Source organism: Alosa pseudoharengus, unplaced genomic scaffold (assembly GCF_046254945.1).
Source record: "Alosa pseudoharengus isolate Yale_2024_CS ecotype anadromous, Long Island Sound unplaced genomic scaffold, YU_APseudo_1.1 YU_APseudo_1.1_scf_1, whole genome shotgun sequence".
Lineage (NCBI taxonomy): Eukaryota > Metazoa > Chordata > Actinopteri > Clupeiformes > Clupeidae > Alosa > Alosa pseudoharengus.
This window is the reverse complement of record NW_027468564.1, coordinates 36266515-36278730: the sequence shown is the minus strand read 5'-3', so window position 1 is coordinate 36278730 and position 12216 is coordinate 36266515. Positions and strand designations below refer to the sequence as shown.

At 44.6% G+C, this 12216-nt stretch overlaps 1 protein-coding gene and 1 pseudogene across 3 annotated transcripts in view; both read left to right on the top strand.

The window, feature by feature from the left end:
- LOC143126776 (uncharacterized) overlaps positions 1-12216 on the top strand; it is a 132197-nt pseudogene that overhangs the window by 54639 nt on the left and 65342 nt on the right.
- The window catches only part of LOC143126619 (NACHT, LRR and PYD domains-containing protein 3-like), a 213887-nt gene that overhangs the window by 194951 nt on the left and 6720 nt on the right, over positions 1-12216 (top strand). For 2 of the 3 annotated variants that reach the window (XM_076288281.1, XM_076288282.1), the window contains 2 exons: positions 11324-11497; positions 11713-11886. In XM_076288281.1, the coding sequence (XP_076144396.1) occupies positions 11324-11497; positions 11713-11886 (348 nt within the window). Of the gene's footprint in view, positions 1-286; positions 401-870; positions 1644-1799; positions 3604-5195; positions 5367-11323; positions 11498-11712; positions 11887-12216 lie in introns of all 3 variants that reach the window. The other variant, XM_076288283.1, reaches the window with a different exon arrangement.

Genomic DNA, 12216 nt, shown 5'->3' with positions numbered 1-12216 from the left:
GGTTTAGTGCCCCGGAGACCCGGGTTCAAGACCGGGTGGGGGGTCACTGCTCTCTCCCTTCGCTACATATGGTGTCAGAAGTGGGATCCGAACCCACGCCTCCAGAGAGACTGCGACCTGAATATAGAAGACTAGAGACGTGTGTGTGTGTGTGTGTCATTGAGTTTGTGTGTGTGTGTGTGTGTGTGTGTGTGAAGGAGAGGGTATGTAGATATGCTAACTTTCATTAGTATTGTGAAGATGTGTCGGCTCAACTATTATGTATTTTGTCTCCTTGTGTGTCCAGACCACAGACACGCAGACCAGTGTCTCCAGTGCCCAGCTGTGTGTCCATGAAGAGTGACCGGTCCATAGAGCTCCCTAACAATCTCAGTAGTGGACCACCACAGTTTTATCCAAAGTGAGATTTCAGTTTCCTATCCATATACAAGAGTAGAGATGTGTGTGTGTGTGTGTGTGTGTGTGTGTGTGTGTGTGTGTGTGTGTGTGTGTGTGCGTGTGCGTGTGTGTGCGTGCGTGCGTGTGTGTGTGTGCGTGTGTGTGTGTGTTTGAAGGATATGGTATGTACTGTAGACATGCTAACTTTTGTTAGTATTGTGGGATGTGTCGCTCAATCTATTATGTATTTTGTCTCCTTGTGTGTCCAGACTACAGACACACAGAATAATTATTGTCAACATCCTTGTTGATAAAATGAACACTGTGGTGTGTGTATGGTCCTTAGTATTCAAGTGTGTGTGCACTATTTGAATATCAAAAGGGCATTTTAACAGCACAAATTATCTGGCTTTACTTCAGTATTGATTGATTATCACAGTGCTGTGACTGATGTGTTTCTCTGTGCAATTGCTGTCCCTGTTGGGAATTTAGGAACATCCTGACCCAGGATCAGTCCAGGTGTGGAGTTTGTGAGCAGCTACTGAGGGATCCAATCATCACCGGCTGTGGACACAGTTTCTGCAGGCAGTGCATCAGCAGCTACTGGAGCCAGTCTGGTCCATCAGGAGACTACAGCTGCCCCCAGTGCAGAAAGAGACCCAGAACACAACCCATTATAAACTCTGACACAACTATGGCACAACCACTATCATACCCACCTACACCTATGGCACAACCTCAGCTATACCCACCTACAACCATGACACAACCTCAGCTATACCCACCTACAACCATGACACAACCTCAGCTATACCCTTCTACAACCATGACACAACCTCAGCTATACCCACCTACAACCATGGCACAACCTCACCTATACCCACCTACAGCCATGGCACAACCTCACTTATACCCACCTACAACCATGGCACAACCTCACCTATACCCACCTACAGCCATGGTACAGCCTTCGTCATACCAACACAGTGAAAGGGCACTTCATCTAAACCCATCTGAAAACATGGCACAAGTTCATCCATACCCACACACAGACATGGGGCAGTGTCCTCAGTACTCAGACTCAGCCATGGGGCAGCATAATCATTATCCACATAATCATTATACACACATCCAGCACCCTCTTTATCCAAACATCCACACAGCACAGATCTCTCCACAGCCTCCCTTAGATGAGCACACAGTCATGAGAGGCAACACCCATCTGCAAACTGAGCATGCTCCAGTCAAAAGGGCCAAACTAACAGGTGAGTCTAGAATATATGCCCAAGAGCAGGGCTTGTGCTTGAATGGAATTGACCATTTTTTTAAAAAAAGAAATCAAAATGTTATATAATCTGTTACACTGACCAATTAGTATTAGTGCTCATCTTTTGGCATGTTTGCTTATTAATGCCAAACAGATGACGATGCCCTGACCAGAGTACTGATGACCCATAAAGCCAGCATGAAGAGGAGGTTTGAGAGCATATGTGAAGGCATCATAAGGTCAGGGACTCAAACACTCCTGAACAAGATCTACACAGAGCTCTACATCACAGAGGGAGAGAGTGAAGGGGTGAATAATGAGCATGAGGTTTGGCAGGTAGAGTCAGCATCCAGACCACAAACTACAGAGGACACAGCAATCAACTGCAATGATATCTTCAAGCCCTTACCTGGACAGGAGAGACGCATCAGAACGGTCATGACCAAGGGGATCGCTGGCATTGGAAAAACCGTCTCAGTGCAGAAGTTCATCCTTGACTGGGCAGAGGAGAAAGCTAACCAGGATGTAGATTTCATGTTTGTGCTTCCGTTCCGTGAGCTGAATTTGGTCAAACATGATCAGTACAGTCTTCACAGGCTCCTACTTGACTTCCACCCTGAGCTTAGAGAGCTACAGGATGGTGAATACAAAGACTGCCACATTGTGTTCATCTTTGATGGTCTGGATGAGAGTCGACTTCCACTGAATTTCCAAAAGAATCAGAAGTTGTCTGATGTAACACAAACATCATCGGTGGATGTGCTGATGACAAGTCTCATTCAGGGAACTCTGCTTTCCTCTGCTCTCATCTGGATAACCTCCCGACCAGCAGCAACCAGTCAGATCCCTTCTCAGTGCATCAGTCAGGTGACAGAAGTACGAGGGTTCAGTGACCCGCAGAAGGAAGAGTACTTCAGGAAGAGGATCAGTGACCAGAATCAAGCCAACAGAATCATCTCACACATTAAGGCATCCAGGAGTCTCCACATCATGTGCCACATGCCAGTCTTCTGTTGGATCTCAGCCACTGTCCTTCAGCAGATACTGGAACAGGATGATGGGAAGGAAGCCCCCAAAACTCTGACTGAGATGTTCATACACTTCCTGCTCATCCAGACCACCAGGAAGAACCAGAAGTATCAAGAGGAAAGTGAGACAGATAAACAGAGGCTCCTGGAATCACACAAGGGTGTCATATTGAAACTGGCAGAGCTGGCCTTCAAGCATCTGGAGAATGGCAATCTCATGTTCTATGAGGAAGACCTGAGAGAGTGTGGCATTGATGTCAGTGAAGCTTCAGTGTACTCTGGCATGTGCACTGAGATCTTCAGGGAGGAATGTGTGTTTCATCACAAGAAAGTCTACTGCTTTGTGCATCTGAGCATCCAGGAGTTCCTGGCAGCCATGTTTGTGTTTTACTCTTACATATCAGGAAATATGGAGGCACTGAAATCCTTCCTCACTAAAAAACACAGGGACAATCAAGCTCCCCTTCCTTTGCATATTCTGTTGAAGAGTACTGTGGACAAGTCTTTGGACAGCAAGAATGGACATCTGGACCTTTTCCTTCGCTTCCTTGTAGGCATCTCAGTGGAGAACAACCAGGTCCTCTTACACGGCTTGTTGACAAACACACACAGCAGCTCAGAGAGCATCAAGAAAACATGTAGCTATATCAAGATCCTCAAGAGGAAGGACCTGTCTCCTGAAAGATGTATCAATCTTTTCCACTGCTTATTTGAAATGAATAATCATTCCCTACATGAAGATGTTCAGAAATATCTCAAATCTCCAGATGGCTTCTCAGATGGATTGACACCTGCCCACTGTTCAGCACTTGCCCACATGCTTCTGATGTCTGAGAAGGTGCTGGATGAGTTGGACTTGAGCAAATACAAAACATCAGAGGAGGGACGAAGGAGACTGGTGCCAGCTGTGAGATGCTGCAGGAAGGCTGTGTGAGTAGCACAATACATCAATTCTAAGTTCATCTATATCATGTTCAGTGTGTAGGATAGTATTGATTAGTATGCAAGTAAGAATTTGTATAACCAATAGAGAAATCCCAGATAAATTTGCACCTGTACCCTCTATTTCACATCACCTGACGTCCAGCTATTTTGCATAGCGTCAGGATATGGTTTTGAGAGATCTGTCAGATAATACAGTCTTTTACTCAAATGAGGAGGCACAGGTCAACAGTTACAGGGAGAGGCAGGGCTTAAGATTCAGAATACAGTTCATTCAGCACAGGGAAATATTCACATTAGGGGCAGCCGTGGCCTTCTGGTTAGGGCTTCGGGCTAGTAACCAAAGGGTTGCCGGTTCGATCCCCGACCAGTAGGAAAAATGTGGGCAGGGGAAGTGGTTGAGCACTGCTCTCCCATGCCCACATCCATGGCTGAAGTGCCCTTGAGCAAGGCACTCACTGCTCCCCGAGCGACACTGTAGCTGGCAGCTCACTGCGTTGGGATTAGTGTGTGCTGCACCTCACTGTGTGTTCACTGTGTGCTGTGTGTGTTTCACTAATTCACGGATTGGGATAAATGCAGAGACCAAATTTCCCTCACGGGATCAAAAGAGTATATATACTTATACTTATACATAAGACAATCCACAAATTGAGACAATGGCCAAGCAAGACAGGAGATTTCAGTAAAAGGTCCAGGGCTTTTGGGTAATTCCAAAAATAGAGAAGATTCAAAGAATTCAGTCCACAAGAGAGAATTCCACAATTTAGTCTACTTGCAATGAGTAATCCACACGGAAGTTCGGCAGATGAACAGATGAACAGATTCCACCATGTGAGCGTGACCAGGCACTGAGGTCAGTCTCAACTCAGCATACATACTCATCAAATGAGTTGCTTTGGTGAATCCACTCACTGAATCACAGGTAAACTGAGAAGCTCGGGCACAATGTGTTTGAGAATAATGTCTCCACCTAGTGGTGACTATCAGGAACTGTGTGTGGTCTGTAGGTGAAATAAATTATTAGATGTTTCAATGGTAAGTGAGACGGATACATGAGCTGTCCTTGGTGTTGTGTTCCATCATGAGATATTCCATCTCAGCACCAAATCAAATCAAATCACACATTACTCAGCTCAGTTGGCACGTTTATGTTACAGTATATGTTTACAGTAACAGAGAGCCTTCCTTAGTATTGTGTTTGCATTATGAGAATACTCCATCTCAGCACCAACAGTTGCACATGTTCTATGGAGGTGCATGGTATAAATGGGGTGTAAACACTGAATATGATGTTTTCCAGTCTGAATTGTTTAACTAAATCAGATTTCTGCTCAGGCAGCTCTGGGTTAATCCCACTGATCAGTCTTTAGTGGTGTTGTGTCTGTGGTTGGGCAGCATTAACTGTGCATGGTATTCAGGGCTCATATATTATTCTCTCCTCTTACCCCCCTTAGTAGTGTTGTTTTGGGCCTGGCACATACTGTATGTGGGGCAGTTATATTGTTTTCCTCTCTCACTCTTCCTGCAGATTTAAACATGACACATTATCCTTTTATACTCTTTTGCCTCTCTTGCAGACTTGCTGGCTGTACACTAACGGAGAAGTCCTGTGAGATTGTGGCCTCAGCTCTGCAGTCTGCAAACTCCCCCTTAAGAGAGCTGGACCTGAGTAAAAATGACCTGCAAAAGTCAGGAGAAAAACTGCTCTCTGCTCTTCAGAGTCCAAACTGCAAACTGGAGACACTGAGGTCAGTAATATTGGTGAGACTTATCTGATCAATCAGGAAGAGAACAATGATTATGACTGCAGCTAGTGTAGTGGTCATATAGGAGTTGTGAAAGTTTTTTTTATTTGTTCCATCATCGATTTGGTCAACGATTTCCGGGTCACCGAAACACCAGGGAACATGAAACTTGTTATGGCATACCCAACACACACACAGGCATGTACAGTATAGGCAAATGCTCAGGGCGCTCCATCCACAGGGGCGCCCATAATGACGGGAAACTTGTTTTTTTTTACTTGGTTATTGTTTTACACATATAACTAACTAAATCTTACAAAAACACAGTAACATATCTAGATTACTAGGATCCCTCTCCCATGCCATCATTCACATAAATTAAACATAATTGATTGGCTGTAGCCTACTCAAATACAAGCTACAGCCAATCATGACACTTCATGTGCACTGCTGCGAGATAAAAAAGTCAAATCTCCCCAAGAGCTCCAGATCAGTCAAGGCCGGCTCTGGGCAGTGGACACACACACACACACACACATAAACACACACACACACACAAGCACGCACACACACATACATGAATACACACACATACATGCACGCATATACAGTACACACACATGCACACACACACACACACACACTCACATACATAAATACACACACACATGCACTCATACACGCACACACACACACACACACACACAAACACACCCTGATGCACACACACATAAAAACACACACACATACATAAATGCACACACACATGCACTCATACACGCACACACACACAAACACACCCTGATGCACACACACATAAAAACACACACATACACAACAAACATGCACTTACATACACAGAAGCACACATATACACAAGTGAAGACACACATTCATTTCCATACACATGAGCTGCAAGAGTAGGGGGTGGAGTAGTCGTGTCCTGGCTAAATTCCCAACCTGGTTCATTCAATCTGGCCCCCTAATCATCCCCCAGTGTCATTCACTCCCTCACGCTCCACCTCAAGCTGGTGTGTGGTGAGCATTCTAGTGCATAATGGCTGCCGTGCATCACCCAGGTGGGTGCTACACATTGGTGGTGGTTAGTGAGGTTCCCCCTTCACAGTGAAGCACTTTGAGTGTTAAGAAAAGCACTATATAAATATAACGTGTAAGGAGATGGAGACAAATTAACAAGTGTGATTTATTTTGCGGAGTGAATTTGCAGGACTGAACAACGGTCATATTTTGTACCGCTGTACGGTACATCTAGTTGGCCTTTAGTTAAGTTAACCCCTAGGAACATGAATCACTCCTGCTGCCCACATGACACTACAACAACAACATCAAGTTGTTTGCATGGCTGCTGAGTGTGTAATGTAGTGTTTCTCCAGCCAGTGTCCCTGCTGTGTACATAATGTGTACAAAAGGTTTGTGTGCACATATAGTGGCACTGTTGGCTGCCCGTCTTAAATCTTTGGAACAAATCATCAGCTGCAGTATGTGTTAAAACAGACTGAGTCAGTGCCAGCTTTTGAAAACAAGCTGGGAAATGATGGCATCAGTGCTGCAAGGGACACCTTCCCAGCTCTGACCTGCAGGATGCAGTTTTAGATCAAGTAAATTGTCATGTTGATATTAACAGAATAACAATAGATCCAGAGGTGATTACCAGGGTATTTAAAACTACATGCTTTCACAAGGCAACAGGGCCAGATGGCATGTCTGCTTTTCTTATTAAAACATTTGCAGAGGAACTCCCACCGGCCTGGCATCCACTCTTTCAGCTCTCTATAGATTCCCACTGTGATGTGGCAGCTCATAGGCGCGTCCTAATGGCGGCCGCTATGAGCTTTCATCTGCATTTTACCGTTTGAACTCACTCATGCTGATAACTTCACTCCAATGTACTCATTGTTCATTCCCCACGCTGTGTGTATTGTTAGTGTGTGTAGAAACTGATGGGTGCACACGTACTGAAAATCGCACCAAACATTTCACTCACGTTTCATTCATTCATTCCACATCAAACTCTGTTTATTTCAAATGTCCATACATGGCAACAACATCAGACAGGTAACATCTTACAAATATCTAGGGGTCCACTTTGATAACGATCTTAACTGGCACACACATGTGGCAAATGTTTGGACAAAAATCCACCAGCGTCTCCATTTCCTGCGGAGACTAAGAGTGTTTGGGGTTTGTGAGAGTATCATGTTCATTTTTTTATAGAGCCACCATAGAGTCCATCTTGGGCTATGGCATCACCAGCTGGTTTGGAAATCTTAGTTAAGTTCAAGGCCCAACTACGTAATCTGGTCAAAACAGCTGGACAAATGATGGAGTCCCTGCTCCCCTCACTCTCCAAGACATCTTTGAGCAGTCCACTCTACAGCAGGCTGACAGAATTCTATCTGACCCCTCCCATGTGCTGTACCAAGAAGATGAGCTCATGAACACAGGAAGGAGGTACAGGGTCCCTTTCTGTTTAGCACAATCACTACAAACATTCCTCTGTCCCCCTGTCAGTCAAACTGGTTACTGGGCAACGTGGGCAGAACAGTAGGAAGGCCCAGAAACAATACTAAGTGCTGAGTAGGGGGCTGTGTATGGGGGCTGAACTGAGTGGAGATGTGCTGAGGCTGTGGGGTATGGATGTGCTGTGTGTGACTGGAGAGTACAGACTTTGGTTTGAGTACTTTGGGACTGTGCTTAATGGGACTGGGTGGGAGAGAGTGAGTGTCTACTTTGGGACTGTGCTTAATGGGACTGGGTGGAAGAGAGTGAGTGTCTACTTTGGGACTGTGCTTAATGGGACTGGGTGGGAGAGAGTGAGTGTCTACTTTGGGACTGTGCTTAATGGGACTGGGTGGGAGAGAGTGAGTGTCTACTTTGGGACTGTGCTTAATGGGACTGGGTGGAAGAGAGTGAGTGTCTACTTTGGGACTGTGCTTAATGGGACTGGGTGGAAGAGAGTGAGTGTCTACTTTGGGACTGTGCTTAATGGGACTGGGTGGGAGAGAGTGCTATTTATGGGCTATTTATTGGGCTTTTAAGATGATGTGAGTGTAATGTATGGCATGACGGATGGCTGTGAATGTGTGTCCTTTTTGTATTTCATATTTTTATTTACTCTTTGTATAACTTATGTGCTATGTCCTGTGATGTGTTGTGTTTTGAGATTCAAGATTCAATACTTTATTGCCGTACAACTCAGTGCAAGTTGCTAGGGATTTGTTTCATTGTGCTCATGACTGGACATCAACAAAGACACAAAAAAGACATAGAGCATATAAATACATATACGGTGTCCCACACAGGATCACCCTTGACACAGGCAGATAAACAGGGCACACTGCTCACAACATACCTGGGGCCTGTACTACGAAGCGGGGTTTCTGGCTTATCTGGGTAACTTCGAGAGTAACTTGATCACGTGTGGCGTAACTTCCCGATTAACCCGTACTACGAAAGGTGGATAGGTTTTAACCGAGGTATGCTGCCATGGCAATTTACGCTGCATCTCAAACCTGCTCCGACCAGGTTATGTTCTTGGTTAACCCAAGGTTTCCGTTAACCACACCCTTTATAAGTACCACCCCTCCACTAACAATTTCTTCCGAGACATGTCGGCGTACCTGGATGACCCATACGACATTGGAGCGCAAATCGTGGGGGACTCTCTTCGCAGGGCGAGGGGTTTTAGAGACCGCCAGAAAATATATATAGCCTACCCGGACGATATTCTCTATGAAGATATAGATTGTCAGCCGAGGGAATTCGTTATCTTTGTCAGATGATCTAGGAAGACGTCTCATAGCAATGCCCGTACGTGGACATTCATGTGGTGATGCTGAACATCTGACCAAGAATACTGTATGTCCGAAATTAAATCGGACATAGGCCTACAGTAGCCTAGGCCTAGGCCTAATAAATTAAAATCACCATTTTAACAAACGTAGTGAATTGAATGTCATATTACTGTACCCTGCACATAAAGGCTACACATTTCCACACCAGAATCCGACCGAATGCCTCCCTCAACCCCCTCCATAATCGGCCTTCCACTATTATTTGCGATGGCCAACTCCTCTGCTACTGTAAAACACTCTGGTGCCTTACAGTAGTGTTCAAAGACACCTTTTTCTTGTTAGCTGTAAAACAGAGGCCAAGTGAAGGCTATAAGCATACAAGGCCTACATGTTTTCATAATTAAGAAATATTAATGCAAGCTATGACTATATAAACCACTATTCTGAATAATGTGTTTGTGTTTCATTTTCACCTGCTGCCATGTGCGTTTGGCAATGGTGTTCTGAAATGTTCACAGGATTAGGCATACACTAAATCAGTCAATGGGGCTACTTAAACATTCAATTATCCTTATTACTGTAATCTATATGCCCACTTCTAAATTGTGTTGCATCTGTAGGCATTTCTATGAACTCAAAATAGGCAATTTAATTATTTCAACTCATTAAATAAATTCCGCAAGCTATTAATCCTCCGTATTTGAAGAACATGTGGAAATAAAACTTTACTTTTAGGCATTTAGGCTACCCAATCTGCAATACGTTGCCAACAGCCTTGCCTTGCTTTGTTCACTGCCGACGTATTTGATTTTTGTCGTAAAGTGTTTTTTAATTCCTCATCCGTAAAATAAGGTGAACGCGTCATCACTGAAAGTGGTGATTTGCGCTGCAACCCGCCCCTTTTATGTGAACGCGCACAAACTCCAATGAGGTTAACCCCAGCTCAACAAATCAACTTCATAATCAGCGTCATAGTACCGATTAACACCACTTAAGATAACCAGGTTTTGTCAACCCCGGTTTAACAAAGTAACCCTGGGTTACATCTGGGTAGGTTAAGCTCCCTTCGTAGTACAGGCCCCTGGATGACAGTCCAGGAGGCTAGAGTGACAGATGTCAGGTTAAAGTGACATGGTGCATAGGGATGCAGAGTGCAAATCCACAAACTTTACAATCAATAGATCAATAACACTAGTATTAGTAGCATAAAACATATAGAAGAGTATTGTAAAAACAGTGTAAAGAGATGTGCAAATTATACAGGCTCGTTAGGAGAACCTTTTTTCATGAGGTAGTGGTTCAGGGATGGAGAGCTGCTTAGACATTTAATGGCTCTGCAGTATGTGCTGTTGAGAAAGCGGGAGGTTTTGGCCTTAAAAGCTCTCAACCTTCTCCCAGACAGGAGGGTGGTGAAAAGGGAGTTGGCAGGGTGAGTCTCATCTTGAAGGATCTTTAGGCCTTTCCGGTGGATACGGGCCTTGTAGATCTCACAAATGGGGGAGAGTTTGCAGCCAATGATCTTTGAGGCCGTGTATTGACTATGCTGTCCAGCTTCAACCTCTGCTGGACAGTAGAGTTGCCATACCAGACAGTAACAGAAAACGTGAGGACACTCTCGATGGTGGCTCGGCAGAACTGCAACATTCCCTTACAGACCACCCCAAATTTCCTCAGCTGCCGAAGGAGAAAAAGCCTCTGGTGGGCTTTTTTGGTTTTTGTGGCTGTGGCAGCTTACCCCATATCCAAAACACATGTCTCCCTTGGGAGACCTAATAAAGTCACCTTGACCTTGATGCAAGCATTTCAGAATAGTGGAAAAGAGAAGTCAATTAGATGCATTTAGACTAGTCAGGAATGATTTGCCTTTAGTTAAGTTAACCCCTAGGAACATGAATCACTCCTGCTGCCCACATGACACTACAAGACCACCACCACAACAAAAACAACAACAAGTTGTTTGCATGGCTGCAGAGTGTGTAATGTAGTGTTTCTCCAGTCCATGTCCCTGCTGTGTACATAATGTGAGTGCTACACACATCTGTGTCTGTGTCCATGCTCATGAGATACAGTGACCTCATGGTGCTGAAGGATGGCCTGAACATGTCCAGTGTTCAAAGACTGACCTTCCACTCTCATTTGAAACAGGCTCAATCTGTGCCACCTCTCTAAAGCAAGCTGTGAAATGATGGCATCCGTGCTGCAAAGGACACCTTCCCATCTGAGAGAACTGGACATGAGTGACAATGACCTGCAGGATGAAGGAGTGGAGCTGCTCTGTGTGGGACTAAGAGATCCACAATGCAAGCTGGAGACACTGAGGTCAGTAATTAGGAATGTTATGTAATATACTATTTTACCCACCATATAGTAAAAAACGCCAGTGTGCCTGTGTGTAATATCAAATTGTACATCTGTGAATATTGTTAATAATGATCTGCACTTAATGGTGACAATGATCTGCACTTAATGGTGACATGTTAAATGGTGACATTTTAAGGATTTTCAGTCAAACTGAAGAGCATCTCTTGTTTCAGACTGTCTGGTTGCCTCATCACACATGAGGGCTGTTCTCTCTTGTCCTCTGCCCTCAAATCAAACGCCTCCTACCTGAAACATTTGGATCTCGGCTACAATCACCCAGGAGACTCAGGTGTCAGAGAGCTCACAGACAGACTGAATGATCCCAGCTGTAAACTAGAGACGTTGAGGTGAGCTGTATTACATCTTAGTTGATTTCTAGTGGAGCTGTTCATCCATCTGTGTCCTGTGCTGGAGAGCTTTCTGTATGGAGACTGGATATTCTGTCACGTTTCTAGATGATTTCCTCCCACATATTAAACTGGGCATGTTGTGGTCCTTTAAGTACTGCAGGTAAAAGGCAATCAATATGACTTTCTAGTAATAATAATAATAATAACTTGGACTTATGTAGTGCCTTTCATGGTACCCAAGGTCGCTTAACAAATAGGGGGGAGGGGCTAGTGGTCAAAGGACTTACTGAAGAAATGTTTTGAGGTGCTTTTTGAACAGGGATGGGG